General features: G+C 32.6%; 2 protein-coding genes across 2 annotated transcripts; both read left to right on the top strand.

The window, feature by feature from the left end:
* Positions 1-2,580: 2,580 nt before the first annotated feature.
* LOC137931215 (uncharacterized) lies at positions 2,581-3,415 on the top strand. Its single transcript, XM_068774624.1, has one exon. It carries the CDS (start codon positions 2,581-2,583, stop codon positions 3,370-3,372), a length of 792 nt encoding a protein of 263 aa, XP_068630725.1. The 3' UTR covers positions 3,373-3,415.
* Positions 3,416-8,513: 5,098 nt separating this feature from the next.
* Positions 8,514-20,295, top strand: Ifrd1 (Interferon-related developmental regulator 1). Its single transcript, XM_068774165.1, has 9 exons — positions 8,514-8,810; positions 10,205-10,324; positions 11,067-11,314; positions 12,889-12,987; positions 14,051-14,158; positions 15,908-16,090; positions 16,329-16,517; positions 17,712-17,927; positions 18,926-20,295. Exons 1-9 carry the CDS (start codon positions 8,780-8,782, stop codon positions 19,010-19,012), a joined length of 1,281 nt encoding a protein of 426 aa, XP_068630266.1. The 5' UTR covers positions 8,514-8,779; the 3' UTR covers positions 19,013-20,295.
* The last annotated feature ends 462 nt before the right edge of the window (positions 20,296-20,757 follow it).

Raw genomic sequence — 20,757 nt, 5'->3', positions numbered from 1 at the left:
GCGTTTAGCTTAAAACCCCTTTTAAGATAACGAAGATCCAAGGAAAGCCTCGTTTCGAGACGCAACAATTTATCCGGGTCGTTGAAAAAAAAAATATCAATAACGGAATATAGCAATAACGATTCTATATTTACTCGGCAAATATGTAAATATTTAAGCAAAATATACACAACATTTATATTAGATACATAAATTCAGTTGTACGTGTCATGTTTTCTTATTTCAAAACTTCCACATTTATAAAGTAACATAATATATAAATACTCATTTGAAAGTAAATGAATGACACGCAGTAAACAAAATAATTAACTTATAAAAAGAAAAATCATCAATATTAAGAAAATTATTAGGGGAGTCAATGAATTAATAGTATATCTAAAATAATAATAATAACGATTTAAACAGTAGAGCAGTTGTAGCTTAGCGGTAGAGGACTGAGACTTGCGAGACTTGTTCCCGGGATGTAGTCATTTATATAACTCACAGTTTGTGTAATCATTAACCCTTAATAACCTAGTTTCAATTTTGATACCAATCTTTTAAACCGAATGTTCACATTACTATTAGTTTTTTATAGGTTGGCTGTACGTATTTTACTGTTGTATAATATTCCTTTCAACGAAATTAAAAAAAAATCTAATGTCATTATTGTTTTTTTATTAAGGGTTAAATATAATTATCACAGCCCAACAAATTTTCGGAGAATAGACAGCAGCGTCCTCTGCGTTCCATATAATCATACTCCTGTCATTAACCTGCCTGCCAAGTGTGGCAATTATGGTATATATTCCCCCGTAGATATTTTTGAAGAAAGTGATGACCTGTACTGCATGCATATAAAAAAATTAGTTCCCAGCTATCCTTTTTTATTCATTTCTAAAGCAATGAATGGGTTAAAAGATTAAATTTAAATTAAATTATATATCTTTAATCTAATATACCTACTTTTAGTTTAATTTCAGTAGTGAATCACTAAATACTTTCAGCTTAATTGAATATAAAGGAAAGTTAAATAATAAACTGAAACAAGAAGTAAGAAAGTTTACATATCATAAATTCCTCACGCCAATTATTGTTAAATCTAAATTAATCTAAACTTCGCGTTTAATTGAGTCGGCAATCTCGTCTAATATCAAAACGGATATTAGTTACGTACGGGTACACGGCCCGAACCCGCGAAACGGGATGACACATTTTATAATTCGTACAATAAACCGCCACCTTCAACCCGTCAATGCTCGATGGGCTCGCATAACCTCAAAATATTTTTATTTTTTTAATTTCTTATCAAGCAAAAAATAATAAAGGAAATAACTAAAAAAAAAACAATAATATTGAGATTACCTCAATAAATTTAAAAATATAAATAAAGAATCTTTTATTTTATGTTTTAAAATAAATGTCAATAATATAATCATTTTTTTAATATAACATAAGTGGATTTATATTCGTTAAAAAAATAATAATAATACATAAACTCTATTTAAAAACATTTATCTAAGTTATATTGAATATCTATGTGTAACTTTTTGTCTGGTAAATTATTAATTTAAATACACTTACATATGCAAGAAAAATTTGAAAAATTTAACCATTTTACGGTTATTATTTAACTAATATAGATCTAAATATTACATAATTACGATTTGATATTATAGCCATTTTTTAATTTTCGTATAGATAGCGTAATACTGATTTTGAACATGCCAAATTGTCACGTGACGAAGGGCATTTTATCTGTCAACCTGAAACTATTCTGTTATTAGCGAATATATAGGTGTATAGCTAGTTTGTTGACAATTAGCCCTGTCTAAAAAATCAATGGTTTCAAAAATAATAAACAACGTAATGAATATAGTAAGAAAAAGTGTATCAAAAATTCGGACCAGTACAAATTCATATAAATTGTTGCTTACTCTTTGTCCCTGCAGACTTTGTACTGCTAAAGTCTGTTGGCCTGTAGCATTCCTATAAAAATTAATTAATGTAAAATCTTCCAGGATGATGATTATAGTGATTATAGTAAAAAAGTAGTGAAAGTAGATATAAAAGGTTAGGCTATATATTCACTCCTTTAGAGCTTTTACACCTGTAACCAATCGTCCTGTATATCTTATTATGGTTTATGTTATATTGTAGACAATGTAAATTAGGCGCTCTTGTATTATCTGCTTATTTTCAAACCTCAGCTCCTTTTATTAACATTATCATATAGGTAGTAATTAGTGATATGTTTCTAATACCGTAATAAATTATTTTCAAGTGTGGCAAACATTTATTAAAAACAATAAAATAAACATAAATATCTCCCAGCCCTTAGCTATCGAAATCAATTATTTAAATTAGCTTCCGTTCCATTAAATCCAATTTACACTTATCGTGATAATTGCATCCCTAGTAAATTAACGGTCACCCCTAGCCAATTAAAAGTTTGTCTTTCAATTAGAAGTGAAAAAAAAATGGTTGTACTCGAGCGGGGAGACGGTTAAGTGTTGGCGTTGTTGGACTTCAATAAAGCGTTTAATTAAATGCGGCGTCGAGGCGGGAGCGCAGTGTGGCGTGCGCTCGCGACTTGGCACCATGCTCCTGCCACTGCCACTGCTGCCAGCGCTGCTACTGTTCGCTACCGGAGTTAGCTCACGCACCTTCAACATCACGCACCTGATCGTACCAGAGGTAGTCCCTCCTGGACAGGCAGAGGTCGACATTGAATGCCGGTACGACGCTAACTTCACCCTCTTAAACTGGTTCAAAGGCCCCAACGAGTTCTTCCGTTACAAACCTGGCGCCGCGCCTAGTACACGTTCCTTCCCAGTGCTTGGTGTTGGAAGAGTGGAGTTGATCTCCTGCGGACCTGTAGCCTGCCGACTCAAATTGGGTTCGCTGACAGAGGAGGCGACTGGACTGTACAGATGCGACATAGAACGAGACGTGCCGCCGTATAAGTTTGAAACTAAAACAGCTTACATGCAGGTACACGGGCATGAACACCGGAAGCCACTACTCGAAGGTTTGGCGGAGGAGTATGGCGACGAGGAGGACATTCGTGCGTATTGCCGTGGCGCGCCTGACGCGGAAATACGATGGTACATCAACGGACATGAGGTCGAAGAAATGCGAGGATCTACCTCCCTCAAGAGATCCAGTTCCAGGTTAATATTTCAAGGCATTCCTCCAGTAGTGACAGTCCAATGCGCTGAATTCAGATACGGGAAGCTATCTGGCTCCAAAGAAGGTAAGGCGCGGTGGAAAGATCCACTTCACAGTCAGAAAGACGAGAGGGCACAGGAGCAAAGGAATCATTCTCAAATCAATCAGTTTAATTTAAGTGTAATATTTGTTATGTGTTTTATAATGTCTGTTGTGATTTAGTATAATATAGTCTATAAACCGTGCCAAAGAAGTGTTCCTGCGAAATATGTTTATATATATATTTGATTAATAAATGAGATTTATTTTTTTGTAGATTTATTAAATCACAATAAAAATATAAATAATGATTTAAAATGCTTGTTTTCTTCTGTGATTTCTATTTATAATAACGCATATATAACTAAAAATTCCAATTAAAAATGGGCTTCTTTTTTCCATATCAAAATCTATTAAGTACATCTTAATCAGATGAACATATATATAAATCGTAAAAAAATGTTTTTTTAAAATACCTTTGTATAAATTATCTTTTACTTCATTAAAAAAAAAAGTTAAAATATTTTTTTTTATCTGTCCCCGCAGACTGTACTGACGGAAGTCATTGGTAAGTCTTATTCCAATAGTTTAAATAAATTAATGTAGCATACTTCAGTATGAAACCTTTTTACAACGTGTTTAGAAACTAGTTTTTCCTGATACATTCACTACTTTAAAGCTTATATCTATACTAATCACCCCATATATTTTAAATATATATATCGTATAAACAAAAGAAATTAAATAAGGAATTAAGTAAGGAGGAATGCAAGAATTAGCAATGATAGTAAATGTAACCAATATAAAAGATTTCTGCCTTTTGGCGACAGAGAAATCCAGAAGGCAACAAAAAAAATGACAGTAAACAATTCCAGGTATTTTCATCAACGATATATCATCATCAACATCATGAGAACAGCCCACTGAAATACAAATTCCTCAGAGATCATCAAGATGAACGGTCTCGCGCTGCTCGCATCTAGCGACATCCTGTCACCTTGATTATGTCTTGAACCACGGTGTGATGTAATTTATATTTAGTGATGCATGATCACAGTTTTTCTATTGACATTTACAGTCTAGTGGGATATTAGGTAGCCAGTAAAGACGACTAGCTTAAATGTCTTTATCATCCCAAGCCTCTTTAACTCTATCACAGTGGACGACACCACATAACCCATCGTATTCCTCCGAATCCCTTCATCGGACTTTTGAAACGTCACCTCTTCGGGTTTATGTAAAAAAAATGTCATACGTAGAAAACTCCACGGTTTTTTTTTTTAATTATGCAAGGCATCCATTGCGTGTACAAAAAAAAATAGGCTACGAACATAATATCTAGCGAATTGTTTGCCTAAATTTTTTGTGTTATGTTATTATCTAAATCTTCTTACATCATTTATTGTAATGCACCATGTCAAATTTAGAACTTTGTTATTGCGAACATATAAATAACATTAGCAACCAAATCTCAATCAAAATCCTCTAATCATTTAGAATAGCGATTTTTATAATAATTTAAGTCTACAAAATCAAGATAAAAATTGATCAATATTATTTAATTATTTTTATTACTCATCCATTACTTTTTTAAATTAAAGTATTTCAAATAATTTGAAATAATCCGGTTTGTTCAAAAACTGTTTCTAAAGGTGACGTCATAATATTTTTTAGCAATAATAACTTCTTGGAAAGAGTTTAATTAATATTTAAACTAGATTAATTGAAGTTAAGTTGTTGCAGTATTACTCTTAAATATTTCTTTACTGTGTTTATATTTAGTGTTTATTTTATTTATCATAAGGTTATAAATAATTATTTGAATCTTCTATGTTTAAACCCCGAAATTGTATAAAATGCTTGTCAAACGCAGATAATATATCTTACCTAGAATAAGCGAATGCTATGTCTAAAATATAGCTTGTTCTCAGCGATTTGAACCATCCGAAAATATCTTAGTTTTTCAGAAAGCAGTTAAGATATTTCGAAGGCGCCGAACATTGCCCTAAATAACTGGTTGTCGCAGCAGCAAATTACTTGGCAAAGGTTAACACTCCTAAAACAAAGGGTTGACCACGCCACGCTTTACCATCACTCTATGCACCGACCCTAATATGGATCAAGCACCGCACATGCCTATGCAAGAAAGCAGCCAAAACGACTGCAACAGTAACGGAACGAATAGAAGATTATTATGGACAAAAACATCCATAAAATTGAGTAGAAATTGTAATGACTGCGTATTTCAAAGTTCACAATGAACTTCGCATGTTTGACAGTTCGCTTTGAACTTCGCGCGTTTGACACTCCATTTTGACCTTTGCCCGTTTGACATGACATGTAAATATATACTACCTTTTAACATCACCATCGGTCATCGACCTCAAATAAGAATATGACTTTTGCGCTTTAGATTTATAAGAGTGGCGTCTTATAGGGGTGACAGCCATATTTTTGTGAAAAATATATCAAATCGGCGCAAAAGCATCAACATATTTTCATTCTTATGAAGGTAGTAACGCCCCTTAACAATACATTGTTCAATAACCGGATAATAAAACTCAATTTACTCAATCTTGTTTAATAACGAACTTTCCGGACCGGAGCTGAAGATTGGCCGTCATCTAGTCCTGATCTTAATCCATTGGATTATGATTTATAGTAAGATTTAAAGAGTAATATTTGCTCTAAACACCATGATAAGTTGGAGTCACTAAAACAATCCATACTATTGGCAGTGAAGAATTTTTTCATAGAAATAATTCGTATTGCAATTGATGACTGGCAGGTTTAAAGGACTATATTGCAGCCAATGAAGACAATTGGAATAAGCATAATATATTTTTAATTGTTTTACATCATTGCATTAAAGTAATACACTGTAATAATAGTAAATACTACGTAAAAATAAATTGTATATCTTTGTAACAATATTTATGGAAAGTAAGTATTAATCACATTCTTATATGATTACCGATAATAAATAAAAATGAACGTAATTGAATCGATAAGATTGCCAACTGACTCATCTGACCTACCAAACTGCTGCTTTGTGAGATTTTAAAGAAGCATCATTAAAACGTATGAGTCACCTGCAAAGAAATCTTGGGCAATATTTAAGATTTCACCTCAATGAACTAGGAGTTTAATCCAATAGTCCCCCATAGGGAGGGGCGGCCATAGGTCTCCTGACGTTATTCACGATGTCCATAAAATTTTCAACTAATTTGGGAGAAAACCTAATTAAGGAAGACAATAAAATCATGATTTATTTTTATTACTACAGAAATTAAAACATTGTGTAGCATTTGTTATTTATTCTTATTAATATAATACCTTTTCCGCGTAAATATTTATTTATATGTATAGTAATGTATGTATTTGTATCGTATATGTATTGTATATATGTACTTTCTAAACTGCCTTCATGTCTCTCATCTCCAAAGTTTGTTTGGTAGAGATCACCTCGAGCGATAAGACCGCCTCTTGTACCTCTATATATATTTTTTTCTTTTTAGATATTATGTATTGTGTACAATAAAGTATAATATAAATAAATAAAACTAATGATATATTTCATGATGTTCAGTCATTCTGTTACATCTTTCTTTTATTTTCAACCAAAATAGTATTTTAATAAACCCTTTTTTTATTTCTTATTATTTGTCGACAACTTAATTTTTTACAGTTATGTGTGAAAACATTGCATGGGTAAACGCAAACAGGGCATGGAGAAATGGCGGGAAAATCTCCAGCAACGAATTTCTCATTCACAGGATATCAAAATTTTGTATAAGAAACTCTTTTAAAACGATGACAAAAAAATCCTTTATAACCATACAGATATTAACGTAAACAAATTAAAATGAAAGAATGCATCTGTGTCACTTTCCTTATCTAATGTGATGTATGTTCGTAGAAACGAAGAAACTATACATTACGGATGGAGTCAAGTAAAACTGGGTACAAGATTTCAGATCAAAACTGAAACAAGTTTGTTGCACTAATATTTTTATTACAAAATACATATTCAAAAACATGACGCAAGATATTACACAATACAAACGAACGTAAATGTTAAGTTGCATCTAGATTTAGTAATATGTTGGCCTAATAATTCTATCCAGTAATTGACGATAACACAATTACTGGTAACAAAATAATAATATTAACTGCCGAAAAACGCGGTCACCTACTACATAGTATGACACTTTCGATCCACAACAGTATAACACTAATCACTATTGAAATATAAAATTCAACAGACAAATATACTCGACCAGACCAACAATAATGACACCCTAACGAAACATTATTATATATAAAAACATTATAGCGAACAATTAGTTATCATTAAAACACTGCTAAAATCCCATACTTTGTTATAATCTTACAAAATAATATATTTATGAAAAAATAATCACCAAATCATAAAAAGTTAAACTTTCTATGGGTTCTAACATTACTTTTACTTTCCCCTCGAATATATTGTAATGAATTAGTCACAAATTTTTTATTGAATAACAAATGTTATTACACCAACAATTTTGACTTTATGCAATGACTTTAAATAATATGGTGCAATTTATTTCACAACTTGTTTTTGCCTATGGCAATTGTAAATAAATCGATTTTTAACCGATTCAGGTATCATTTGTATGCAATTAAATTCTTGAATAGAGACCAGGCTACATAACGGCTGACATTTCTTTATAAAGTATGAAATAAAGAAAACTGTCTATTATAATAAACAACACAACCTCTTTTCAGTGCTTGCACACGGTGATGAATATTTATATTTCTTTTAATAATGTTTTTGGTTCCAGAAAAATTACTACAAAATTTGATTTGTACTGAAAACATTTATAAATAATGTTTATTTTTTTATCTCTATTTAAGTAATTTAATTGTTAAATAAGAGTTAATTATTAAAGTAGAGAGAAATATACACTAATAATATAAACTATAATAAGACGATTCGTCCTGTCTGTCCTCAAAAAATAAGGTCGATATGTATCTGTCGTTCAATATGTGTTGGTGAAATATTTTTCAATAATTACGACTAGACACGAATTTTCATTATTAACTGTTAACATAAATCAATCAAGGTGACACAGAAGTCCTTGTTAAGGTCATCACAAGCTCACTTGACCAGTGGTATTTAAAATCTTTATGGGAAGCCCATGACAAGCAATGGATGTCCTGTGACTGAAATTATAATAATGAACTTAAATCGATTTTAAGAATCGTTTTAGTTTTATTTGTTTTACCAATTGCCACTTTTTTCATTATGGCAGCACTGGGGGAAAATGGCGATTCCGAGTGACGTAAAAATCCTTCGCTTCGTACAAAACTGACAAGCTGAGAAGGCGCATTGCGCAAAGCAGCGGAGTAGCGTGTGCATGTTACACGGTTAAACATGTTAAAAAGTTTTTCTGAAATTTTAGTTTTATGTTACATTCGGTGCTCAAATTGTTGTGTAAGAACTGATATAATAAACTTTTCTCCTTCTTGATTAAGTGAGAAACGTAGTAAAATTTAAATAGTGAATATTATATTTGTCGTAAGTCAGCTGCGTTCCAAAATCAAGATGCCAAAAGGAAAGAAAAAGGGTAAATACGGTAAGGTTTTGTTTTAATCTCGTGTACATTGTTTATTAATGTTTTCTAATGTTTATCATACGTCCGAAGCTGGGATTTGCCAAGAATGAGATCACGCGGCGACCTTGTGGTCGCTACACAAGTCTGCACTAATGACTGTCCACGTACATAATTCACATTCGATTATTAATAAAGTTGCCTTGAGCGAACAGGCTATACGTTCAGCCTGAGCTTTGCAGAGTTCCGCATTTTGCGAAATGGCGAAACCTGTACTTCGTACATTTCACAACGGATTCACACGTGCAGTAACTTTCAAACGACAATTCCCGGAGAGCAAGCAGTAATGGCCTATCTATGCTGAACACGTTCCAAACACGGGCCGACCTTGATTTAGTAACCGCGTTTGTATAATTATGTAATTTTTTTTCATGTCATACGCGTTTCGCTTCGGTGTTATTAACGGCTGGTGTTTGATAAACAGAAATTGTTGACTTTTTAATCAATCAACGGCTTGTATACATTTACTTCCTGGTTTCGTTCATATTTTTCAATGTCAATTAGTGGCGAAATTTTTCCAATGTTGACTAAATATTGTGTAATATCTTGGTTATTTTAATAAAATAGCTGTAAAGTAGTTTTTATGTTTTCTATAAATATATCATTGGAATGTACATAATTGTAAGATTATTTATAAATATTTTCGTCGTGTATTCACAAAAAAAAAATCAAATTTTAAGCTACAGCTCTGTCTATTAAGAATATGGCACATGTATAATAAAATTCAATGAAAATTGCATTAACTATAGCAATTTTATAATTTCATCTAAGTATCTACACATTTTTTTTTATAAATAATGGATGTGAAATGTTATGTTCATGTTTTTAGCTGTATCTACTATTATACTACCTAAATAAAGTTATTAGTTGACAAAGGCTTTATTTAATTTCATTATTAAAGTTTGTCAGTAGCATTTATTAGAATTTTTCTAAATAAATGAAATATAGTTTGCTAATGTAGCATAAAAATAATTATTTGGACACGGATATAAAATCAATAATAAAAATTTGTAATTATAACACTATATTTAAAAATAAGATTTTTTTTAATTTTTCATTATGTACAAAATGATCGTGTATTTAAATTTTATAACAAATTATTTAAAACATGTAACATGATGTAGTTACAAACAATCTGAGTTGCTATCCACCACTTTTAAATGTACTCTGTAAAAAAAGAGATATTCAAATTGTCGTCATATCTGGCTAGTCATTTTTAATTTAAGTAATTATTAGATAAGCATAATATATTATTAAGTAGCCATGTCATATGCCCATTGGAATACTGTGTTCTTTTTACTACAAATATCTATAAGACTAAGAAATATAGTAATAAGTTGTATTTTTATTGGCCACAGAACACAAAAGAACAGAACAAGCCTACTCATCAGATGAAGATGCAGGTATTGATATGACCATAGACAACTGCTCGGAGATATCAGGACAGTCGGACCTGAAGAGCAATCATGAGGACCCAGGTATGTTTTAAATATACATAATATACAGGAATTATTATATATAATATATAAATTGTTTTATAAATTATTGTCTTGACAAACAAACAGACACACTTATTGATAGTGACCCTTGTCAGGTTGATAGTAGTTTTACAAAGACCATATTAATCTGTTAATACAAATATTAGAGTTTGATATATTAGGTGATAGATTATTATTTATTTTATTAAAAGGAAAGGAGTTGTTTCTGTCGACATATTATACCATAAAACCCATTGATTTTTACTGCTCCCGCATTTAAAATTTGTATACTAGATGGCAAAAGGTTGTTGATAATGAAGGTGAATATATTGTTGATTATAAATAAAAACTAGTTAAAAATGTAGTCGTGTGAACTTAACATAAGAAAGCGACATTACTTTCGGGTCCCTCTAATACATAGATGTTGGTAATTAATAAAATATTGACATCAATATTTAACATTGTTGTTTTTAAATTATCCTGGAATTCATCCATATCTATTCCTTCATAGGAATCTATACTTGTGTACTATTTTTAATAATAACAAAATTTAGAACAAAAACTACAAGAAAAAGAAAAATTTTCTTTTTTGTCACAATAAGAATAATCTTTATATAATGTTTTTTTATTGTGTTAATAATAGCATAAATATAGTATATAACTATATTTTATGTTGACTGTGTAACCAGTTGATATAATGTGCCAGTAATATTATTTTCATAAAACATGTTTTTGTCTTCAGAAAATGACGTCCAAGAGAAACTGGAAGAGAAGGTGCTAGAACTGATCGAGGCGCTGAACGCGCGGGCAAATGCGGCGCGCGCTGCAGCCCTAGTGGCGCTGCACGCAGCCTTGCAGCGGCGCTACTTGCCTGGATTACTCTCCAACCACCGCGCGACCCTGGCTGACCACATATCCCGGGCCCTGCGCCGAGGCAGGGACGGCGAGAAGAAAGCGGCTGCGAACGTCGCTTCAATCTTAGCTTTACAGGTGCATATAGTTTTACATAGATTATAAAACCCTTGATAAACTAACTGCCATATTTCTCTAATTATAATGGATTTAGGTTTTGTTTTTTATATTTCTTGGTACATATTTCGCTTTCAATAGCGACTTATAAGTAAGTTTAGAAACAATACAGAAAAGACCAGATAAATATACCAAAAAAAATAAGCTTGGCTTGTATATACTACATAGCAGATAGACTGCTTTGTTAAGATCGTCTGAAGATGCTAGATGAAGACCGCTTCCTACCATTCCTATTGAAAATCTCTGGGGAGGTCTATGTTCAGCATGGAACCTCTTATGGTTGAAATGATGATTATGATATAAAGGTATGTCTCCTCCAAAGGTATACAAGCCAAATAAAAGGTAAAGCACAATTGCCATACTAGGCAGACGGGTTGGCGATCGCAGTGTAGTATTATAATATACACAGGATGCTGCTGACCATTCTCTGGAATCTTTAGTGAGCAGTGGCAATTCTGTATAATTTATGAACAAAATCGAAGTAACAAAAACATATGCTGGTAATCAAACCGCAACCTGCAATTGTAAGTCTCAGTCCTTTACTGCTCAATTTAATTATTTCTCCTAAATTGACTCAAATTTAATCACAATTTAGGAGAAATATTGCGTTGTATATATATATATATATATATATATATATATATATATATATATATATATATATATATATATATATATATATATATATATATATATATATATATATATATATATATATATATTTATAATATACACTATGTTATAATGACCTGGTATTGTAGTAAAGACATTCTGATGTAATTTTTGTTTGGGTGATAAAGGCTCAAGTGGCATTATTGTACATGGCAACGCATTCTTAAACATACATTTATTATGACATAATTCATTGAGGAAAATTCCAACAATCTATTAACACCATTTACCACCTCATACAGTTGCAATATAAGGAGGCTCTAATTTGCGTTATAAATTTAGTTAACATCTATTATTTCTTATTGAAGCAATAAATAACATACATTTTTACATTTATCTAGATATGTTCATAGTGTACCACTTTTTAAGAACTATCTTTTTTGAATTCTAAATTAATGTTTGTGTTTTATATTTTGTATGTTATTATATTATTACATGTTTTTCCTACAATGAATTCTCAACTGCATGGTTTTTCTCAATTAGATATTACAATATAAGGATGTGTTCACATTGATAGAAAAAAGTTTGTGTACATCTGTCCTTTGTGTAGTGCAAACGCATTTTCTTGCCCCTATGTTAATTGCGTCTGTGTACTTTGCAAATAGGTGTAGTTTTAAATTTGTTTCTCTTTAATATTTACCTGATACAAATAATTACAAAAATTAATACCATCTTATTTTTTTACTCATTTAAATAAATACTTATTTACTCATTATTGTTGATTAACAAGAGATTAAAAGAAATTACAAATAATTAGCAATAAAATATTTTTTTTACTTTAGTTCAAATTGAACAAAAGATGGAGTAGCATTGCTAAACGTGACTGCTTCAAGCAATAGCATTATCTTTCATCTTTATTTCAGATTGGAGAAGATGGTACTGAGGAGTTCATGAAGGAAGTTAGACCAGCGTTATTCGCTGCTTGCACAGACAAGTCTGCTTCCATCGAAACAAGGACTGAGGTTAGTTTCACTTACAAATATGTGGACCAGAAATGGTATTAAGATCACAAAACCTATACTGTTTTATTTTGTGTTATTAATACCTTTTATTTTTTTAAACAACTTCTTAATAGCTTGATAGCTAACTTTTTTCATTATTTTGGCGATTAAATTTTGTCTTCTCATGGTTCTAACAGCGTAAGGTCAAAAATGTGACATGAGTGATAAGGAAGAAAGTTAATCTCCAAAAAATTAATTAAAAATGTTAATTATTATTATAATTGAAAGTAATCGTAATTTTGAGTACATGGTTACACAAAAACTGCCTTTATCAGACTATTGCAATAAGAATAAATTTTGGAAAGGTTACTTATGATAAACTGAAAGTTAAAAGAACTTCCTTTTTTAAATGGCCATAATTTTCAAAATGTGTAAAAGAATTTTTTAATTCATTTTCTTTGGTTTCGTGCTTGGTCCTATGTCATTAAACTTCCTCTTGTTGTCTGTTTGACATAATCTGTGTATATTTTAAATTAAAAATAAATACCAGAAATATAAAGTGTGATATAAATAAATTTTTATTGATAAGTTTTTATATATTTTTTTATAGTTGAATCTAATGTAAATTGTAAAAGTAATTTATACTTTTACATATACTTACTGTGAAACGGTATTAATTTTATCTAATTTGTTTAGTAACATAATTGAAAATTTTAGTTAATGTGAGCCCCAAGACAAAGAAATAATTTATATGGTGCAATATTGAAAAACATTTTCGCGTTTCTGAACGCAACGAAATTAAAAATATATGCTTCTACTTTGCTGTTATTGATTGTTTTATCTCTCATAGTATAATTAAGAAAAAAACTGTCATATTTATATGCTGTATTTTTTCTTTAATTATTGTTAAAGTTTTATTTTATATTTCTTGTTATGGTTTGTTTCATCAAGAAAATTATTTTATTGTACCGAATTTAAGATATGCACATCCATTATCAACATATGCACTAGTTTTAATATTTGCTGTAATTTTATTGTGTTGTTGAAATGACTTAAAAATTAAATAAATATTGTCTCCCTACAGTGCTGTTCATCTCTTGCGGTGCTGTGTTATCTTTTGGAGGAAGATCTCACTGAGATAATTGAAATTATGCGCATGTATGAGACCATCTTCAGTGGCAGCTACCTTAAGGTATGTCAGAACTAAGCTTACTACATTTTATAACCCATAACCCACTTGGGCTAAAATTAATTTTAATTTAACATGCTGACAATAAATTTCTAGCAGTTTTATTTGCATTTATCTCCATTGCGGATTGAATATATCTAAAATCTGTTCTTAGCTAAATTAATAACTTATAATATTTGTTTCTTTTTTTTTATTAACGTCAAATGTTTAGAGACATTTTTTGCTCTGTGATTTGTATAAAAAGAACCCGGAGTTTAAACATGAAAAAAAATTATTTATTGATTGAGCAAACACATTGTCGATTTATTTTTTATTTATTTATATGTATAAATATGACAGCTGTACAGTGATTACATCATGTAAAAAAAACGATTTATGTAGTAATAAGTATAGTATTGATATAAATGTATGTTTGTGTAACCAATTAACTTTTTTATAAGTTTATTTGCTTATTAATTATCTCCTGCCTAAAGAAGAATGACTAAAGGCATTAGGTCTGCCTTTAAAAAAATTGTAAAAAGGATAAATAAATAAAAAACATTTTTTTTTCTTATATCATTACAACAGATTACAAATAGAAAGTAAAGTAAATTTATAGTCATGGCATAATTATATTATTATTACTTGCTTAAGTTGAGGTTTCTTGAGGTAATTAAATTATTGTTTTACAAAATCTTTATTGTAACAATTAAAAAATTAATTCATTAATACATATTTTGACAATGAATACCACTATTGTATTCATAAAGGAAATAATATAATGTGAAAATTTTTCCACCACACAACAATGCAAATGAGTCATAAGACTGACTCAATGGGCGTCAGACACAACCAAGGTCGATCAGGTTCAATAAACTTTTTCGACAGCACGTGTCTGAATGATAAATATCCTATAATGATGTGCGTTTTCTTGTATTATTGTTAAACATATCATATATATTTCGGCAATAATTTTGTATTTTAGTCCGGTTATTTTAAATTTACTTTAATATTTGTTGTTACTGTACGACGCCTGAAGCGACATAAAACTATTCCATCTTATTCCAGACTACTCTAAAGCTTGCTGAAGCATAAATTTCCCTTAACTTTCATGACGTCATCACTCCATCTTTTGGTATATATCTATCTTTAGCTCTTTTCTTCTAAAAAGGAATCAAGTTTATAGTAATTTGCGACCAATTTTGCGCCTTTTACCCTTTGTAAATGGCCTGCCCAATTCTACTATAGCTTATAGCTGAAATGAGCAGATATGCAGAATAATAAATGTAGCTCGAGAAATTGATTATCTGAAATGGCAGTTTGCGGGGTACATCTCCCATTCATCCGGCGGTCATTAGGAACGAAATGTTCTCAAGTGACAATTGGGGACCGGTTGACGCGACGTGGGTGGGTGGCCCCACTCGGTGGTTCAAAAAATCAAGGTCACGAGAAATCTCTGGTTGCGGGCAGCGAAGGACCGCGATTGTGGGGATCTTGGGGGAGGTCTATGTCTTGCATTAAATGAAAGTTGGAATGCACAGACAATAGTACGTACAAGAAGAATAAAATAAGACATTGCGGTAGCGAGTAAAATATTTTAGTGAGTTAGGATTTAAGTTATAAAACTAAAAACCTAAAAGAATTTACTGCACTGTCAATGACAATGTAATGTTTTAGGATGGGAGACAATCATAATAACTTAAAGTGAGTAAACTTGATAAGATGGATCTTGAATAAAGATTTAGTATATAAAGTGTGTATGTATTTGTGCAGGGTGACAGCAGCGTGAAGGTGTCTGGCGCGGCGGTGGAGGAGGGCGCTTGGCACGCGGCCGCGCTGGACGGCTGGGCGCTGCTGATGTCGCTGGCCGAGCCCGCGCACGCTGCGGCCCTGCTGCGCTCGCATCCGCCTGGACCCGCGAGACTGCTCCAGCTGCTCTCCGCCTGCAACCTCGAGGTGAGACGCGCACGCCCATCCATATATACACTACACGCGTACACACGCACGGGCCACTTTATAAACAAAAACAAAAATAATGGTCACAAATGTCAGCTTAAGAAGTCTGAACCGGCACATTCATAGTAATTCAGGGTGATCGCTTACACTAATGAAACGCTTTTCATCTATAATCAAACACTTTGCACATCTTTTGCATGTAAATATATTATATATGTCATGATATGTGTCGTGTCAGGTGCGCATGGCGGCGGGCGGTGCCCTGGCGATCGCCCACGAGCGCACGGCTGGCGAAGGCGCCGAATGGCCGGAGCAGCAGCTGCTACCACAGCTGGAACAGCTGGCGCGCGACCCGCACAAGTACCGTGCCAAGCGAGACCGCAAGCTGCAGCGCGCCACCTTCAGGGATATACTCAAGTATTTCGAGGTCAGCTCTTTTCTGTAATATATTCTTATTCATTGTGGTGTGGAGTTATACACCACAACTTAAAATAAACCTATTCAGAAGGTGGAGGATAAGAATGACCCTCCCCTTGAATACACCATCCCAGACATACACAAGTATTTCGCAGTCCATCTCTCTTCTATAATTAAACTGATAAATATTTTCATTAATTTGTAGGATAAGTTGTTTAAAAAAAAATAAACGATTCTGCGACACTATGATGATAAAAAATAATAAAGATTTATCTTTATTCTGGTTACTGGTTTGTTATTATTTTCCTCTTTGAATTCTCTATACCAATCACTTGTGTGTGTCAATAGAAAAACTTCAGGAGAGTCTAATTTAAAAGCGCTCCTTCATAACATCCTTCAGTTAGCATATATCAAGTAACATAATGATGGTGACTTATGCTGTTATTAATATAAATTTTCAACTCTCAACAACAGTCTTTTCACTGTAGATATGTTCTTTTAAAAAGAGTACAAAAAATGTTTAAAAAATATGTCACTTATGGTGAGTAGGTATGTTCAACTAATATATATTACAATTTTTTTTTTATTAGAGACCAAACCAAAAACATTATTATTAGTATATATGTCAGATATGCATATAGTTATGGAAACTTTTCTGTGTAGATTAATTAATGTAAGCATTGACAAAATTAAAATTTAAAAAAAAAAACTTAGGGTTTGCGCTAAAACAAATAAATCGTGTATTTATTATTATTGGTGAATTGCGTTCTTTTAAAATTGTGTAAACAATTGAGTCAGGTGTACGGCCAAAGGAGTCTCCGCGTACTAGTCGTAAACATCAAACATGATTATTTAATGGAATCAGGCGTTACTTCGCGGAAGTCCATCCTAAGTAAGAAAAGGACCAATATTTAGCCACTTCCGCACATGCAGTGGTAGTCTTGCAATGAAATGCACCGCCCGCCAGCCCGCTGATAAATGCGCATGCGGCAGACAATGCTAATTACACAACTATCACCGTTAAATCAACACGTGTTTCACCCCTCCACGGGGCACAACACAAACAACACAACACAGAGTGTCTGTGTTTGTCACTAATCGGTGTAACATTACTCCTGAGGATGCCCCGTGGAGAATATTGGTCCTTTTCTTACTTAATCAAACATGATGTTTAGATATTTTGATGTTGTGTGTTTGTTCCCAGGAGGACATGGTGCCGGAGCTGAGTGTGCGCGTGGGCGGCGAGGCGGTGCGCTGCGAGACGTGGGCGGCCCGCGCGGCGTACGGCGCGCTCGCGGCGGCGCTGGGCGGCGGACTGAGCACGCTCGCGCCGCACTGCGCGCCGCTGCGACACGCGCTCGCGCTGCCCGAGCAGGCGCCGCTGCACGCGCCGCAGCGCCGCCTCGACAAGCTGCAGCGGGTCAGTGCACTACACATACATATCGAGCACCCCTTTCTTTCAAATATATAGGATGACTAGCTGATCTCGCAAACGTTGTTTTGCAAAGAAATAATGTTTTTAATTTGCAAATAAAAAATAAGGGATGATCATAGAGGGGTGAAAATTTAAGGTTGTATGTGTTTTTGTATGCTGTATCATAAAAAAATTAAAACAGAAAATTTCGTCAAGAAATTAAAAAAAAATTTTTAGGGGTGGACCACCCTTATCACTAAGGGGTATGGAAAATAGATAGTAGCCGATTCTCAGACCTACTGAATACGCATATGAAATTTGGTAAAAATCGGTCAAGCCGTTTCGGAGGAGTTCAAGTTCGAACACTGTGACACGAGAATTTTATATATTAGATTGGTTATGGATGTAAAAGCTTTAAAATTATGATCACCCTGTGTTCATGCAGTCAAGGTACACTTTGGTCATGTATTAATTTTTGAAATGAAACTGAGCGACTTTACAGGGTGTATTGAACACCGGTCTCCTACATACAGGGTTATAGTAATAAGGCTGCTGGTGCAATGCCTTACGGTCGACTTTATACATAGTTTGAACATTCTTAAAAATATCAATTTTTTTTCATTGGAATGCAAGAGGGTAATAACCACTGACAGTGCTAAATCTGTAGATAATTGTAATCCCGATTTTGAAAACTCTTTTTCCTTATCATCATTATGTCACTTATTATAACTGTAACTATCTAGTTTTGGCAAGAGTGTAACATACATTACATAATAAGATATACATCCACTACTTTAAAGGTTTTATATCTGTAACCCATCACCATATAAACAATCATCATCATAGCTTATAGACGCCCATTACAGGGCACAGGGTTCCCTTAAAGATCTTCGTGATGACCTGTAATCCACTCACAAAAATCATAAAATATTAAGGTAATAATATTAAAGAATTTACTTAGTATTCTATCTAACAGTTTTTTTATAAGTTAAATTTGTTTCCAGCACTTGCAGAACAACGCGGCCTGCAAGGCGCGTACACTGGCGCGCAACAAGAGCCGAGACAAGCGTTCTGCTGCGCTGGCGCTCTAAGCTTACCCACGCGCACGCGCCATGCATTCGTGCCCGTAGCATAATCACGGGCGGTTCCCATCAGTTTAAAAAAAAACACAAAAATATGCAAAAATAAAAAACACAAAAAATATTTAAAATTCAAAAAGTATTGAAAAAAAAATAAAATGATTGTATTTAAGTTTATAAATTCTTCCTTTGTACATAGCAATCTGTGATCATGAACTTTAAATTAATACGGAATATTTTATTAATTGAACCAAAGAGAATTTTCCTATACTGAATGGTTTAGTGCAAATATTTTCATAGACGGAACCGCCCGCATGGAGGTCGCTCTCGAAGTTTCATAGTTTTGTTTTACATAACTTGATACACATATCTGTCGTGTTAGGATCACAATATTCCTGCTACCTTGACTAGAAGCGGACACTGGAAATGTTTGCCCCGCTACTGTCTAGAGAAACCACATCAAGCGCTGGAATATTGTCAAAAATCATTTTAATTATATTTTAAGAATTTGATTACTTATTAGCTATTTGTTTTACAAATTGCGAGTATTTTATACATACATATATATACACAACATTAATATTTCGTTTGAAATCGTTCAACTTGCTCCATATGACTTGGTGTCACTAGGGCTCGTTTTGCAATATACTGCCATTATTAATGCGTTGCTAGTTAATTTTAATGAACGATTAGTTTTAATTCTATAACGTTACTGTTTTAATGCTCCCGCGCAGACCATGGACACGGAGCTATGTCAATGACAGCTGTCAGTTTGACAGCGCGCGTTAACACTAGAGATGTCAACTTTGATTTTTAACGCTTTACATGTTATTGAATTTGATTTGTTAAAATTCGTATAAATTAGTATAATTTTTTCCTTTTTAAATCAATTTGCGGAATGAGGATATTTTAATTAATTTATGACGGGTTTGTACTGCAATGCTTGCATGTTCGGCTCGTGGTCGGTGCAAATCGAGCTTTTTGTCTAATAATGTTTCTCTATATGAATATTATTTTGATTAATGTTCGTCATTGGGGCCGCCTCTTGTACATTGATTGGACGATACGAGTAATGTTGGAATAATATTTATTGTGAGAATGAAATGTGTTTTAATTCGCCATTCCTATCATCTTTCGATTTGTATGAGTTGTCAACAAGCTCCAAAAGCATTATCACGAGGCAAATCAGGTGTGACTCTTGGTATAACCTCACACTGCAATCATAATTTTTTCCAAAAATATAAATAATATACACTTAATTCTGCAAAAATAATGTAATGGTATTGATAATTAATGGTTCATATAAAATATTAAAAATAAATAATATTAAATTTATTACGAAAAACATTAAGGCTTTTATAACGATATAAAAAGTGTAGAGGGTAAAAATCATTGAAGTGCAAGGCAATGGCGTAGTTAGGGGGTGGCGAGCGGGGCAGCCGCACCAGGCACCACAAGCAGGGGGGGCACCAAAGTTGAAAATAATTTTTTTGAATGATGAATAATGAAATATTAAAAGAAAAATGAAAACCATAATATAAAATAAATAACATAAAAAGAATATCGAATTTTACTATTATTGTGCTAAAAAAGTTGTTAAATAATATGAACATTAAAAAAAAAGTAAACGGTTACAAATTATAATATACACAGTGTTGAAGCCTTTCATTCGCAAAACACAAAAAGTGTTTTTTAAAAGGGCCCTAAATCATAAAAACACATATCTGTGTTTCAAACTAGTCGACACTATTGATTTT

Source organism: Battus philenor, unplaced genomic scaffold (assembly GCF_028537555.1).
Source record: "Battus philenor isolate CCGP_79_NKW_IND1 unplaced genomic scaffold, ilBatPhil1.0.hap1 SCAF_7, whole genome shotgun sequence".
In the NCBI taxonomy this organism is placed as follows: Eukaryota; Metazoa; Arthropoda; class Insecta; order Lepidoptera; family Papilionidae; genus Battus; species Battus philenor.
The sequence above is the reverse complement of the archived record's forward strand: the minus strand, read 5'-3'. Positions and strand labels throughout refer to the sequence as shown.

Coding starts and splice junctions, on each gene's coding strand:
- Ifrd1 (XM_068774165.1), top strand. CDS start 8,780: ATGCCAAAAGGAAAGAAAAAGGGTAAATACG. Junction 8,811..10,204: donor AAAGAAAAAGGGTAAATACG/GTAAGGTTTTGT, acceptor TATTGGCCACAG/AACACAAAAGAACAGAACAA. Junction 16,518..17,711: donor ATATACTCAAGTATTTCGAG/GTCAGCTCTTTT, acceptor GTTTGTTCCCAG/GAGGACATGGTGCCGGAGCT.
- LOC137931215 (XM_068774624.1), top strand. CDS start 2,581: ATGCTCCTGCCACTGCCACTGCTGCCAGCGCTGCTACTGTTCGCTACC.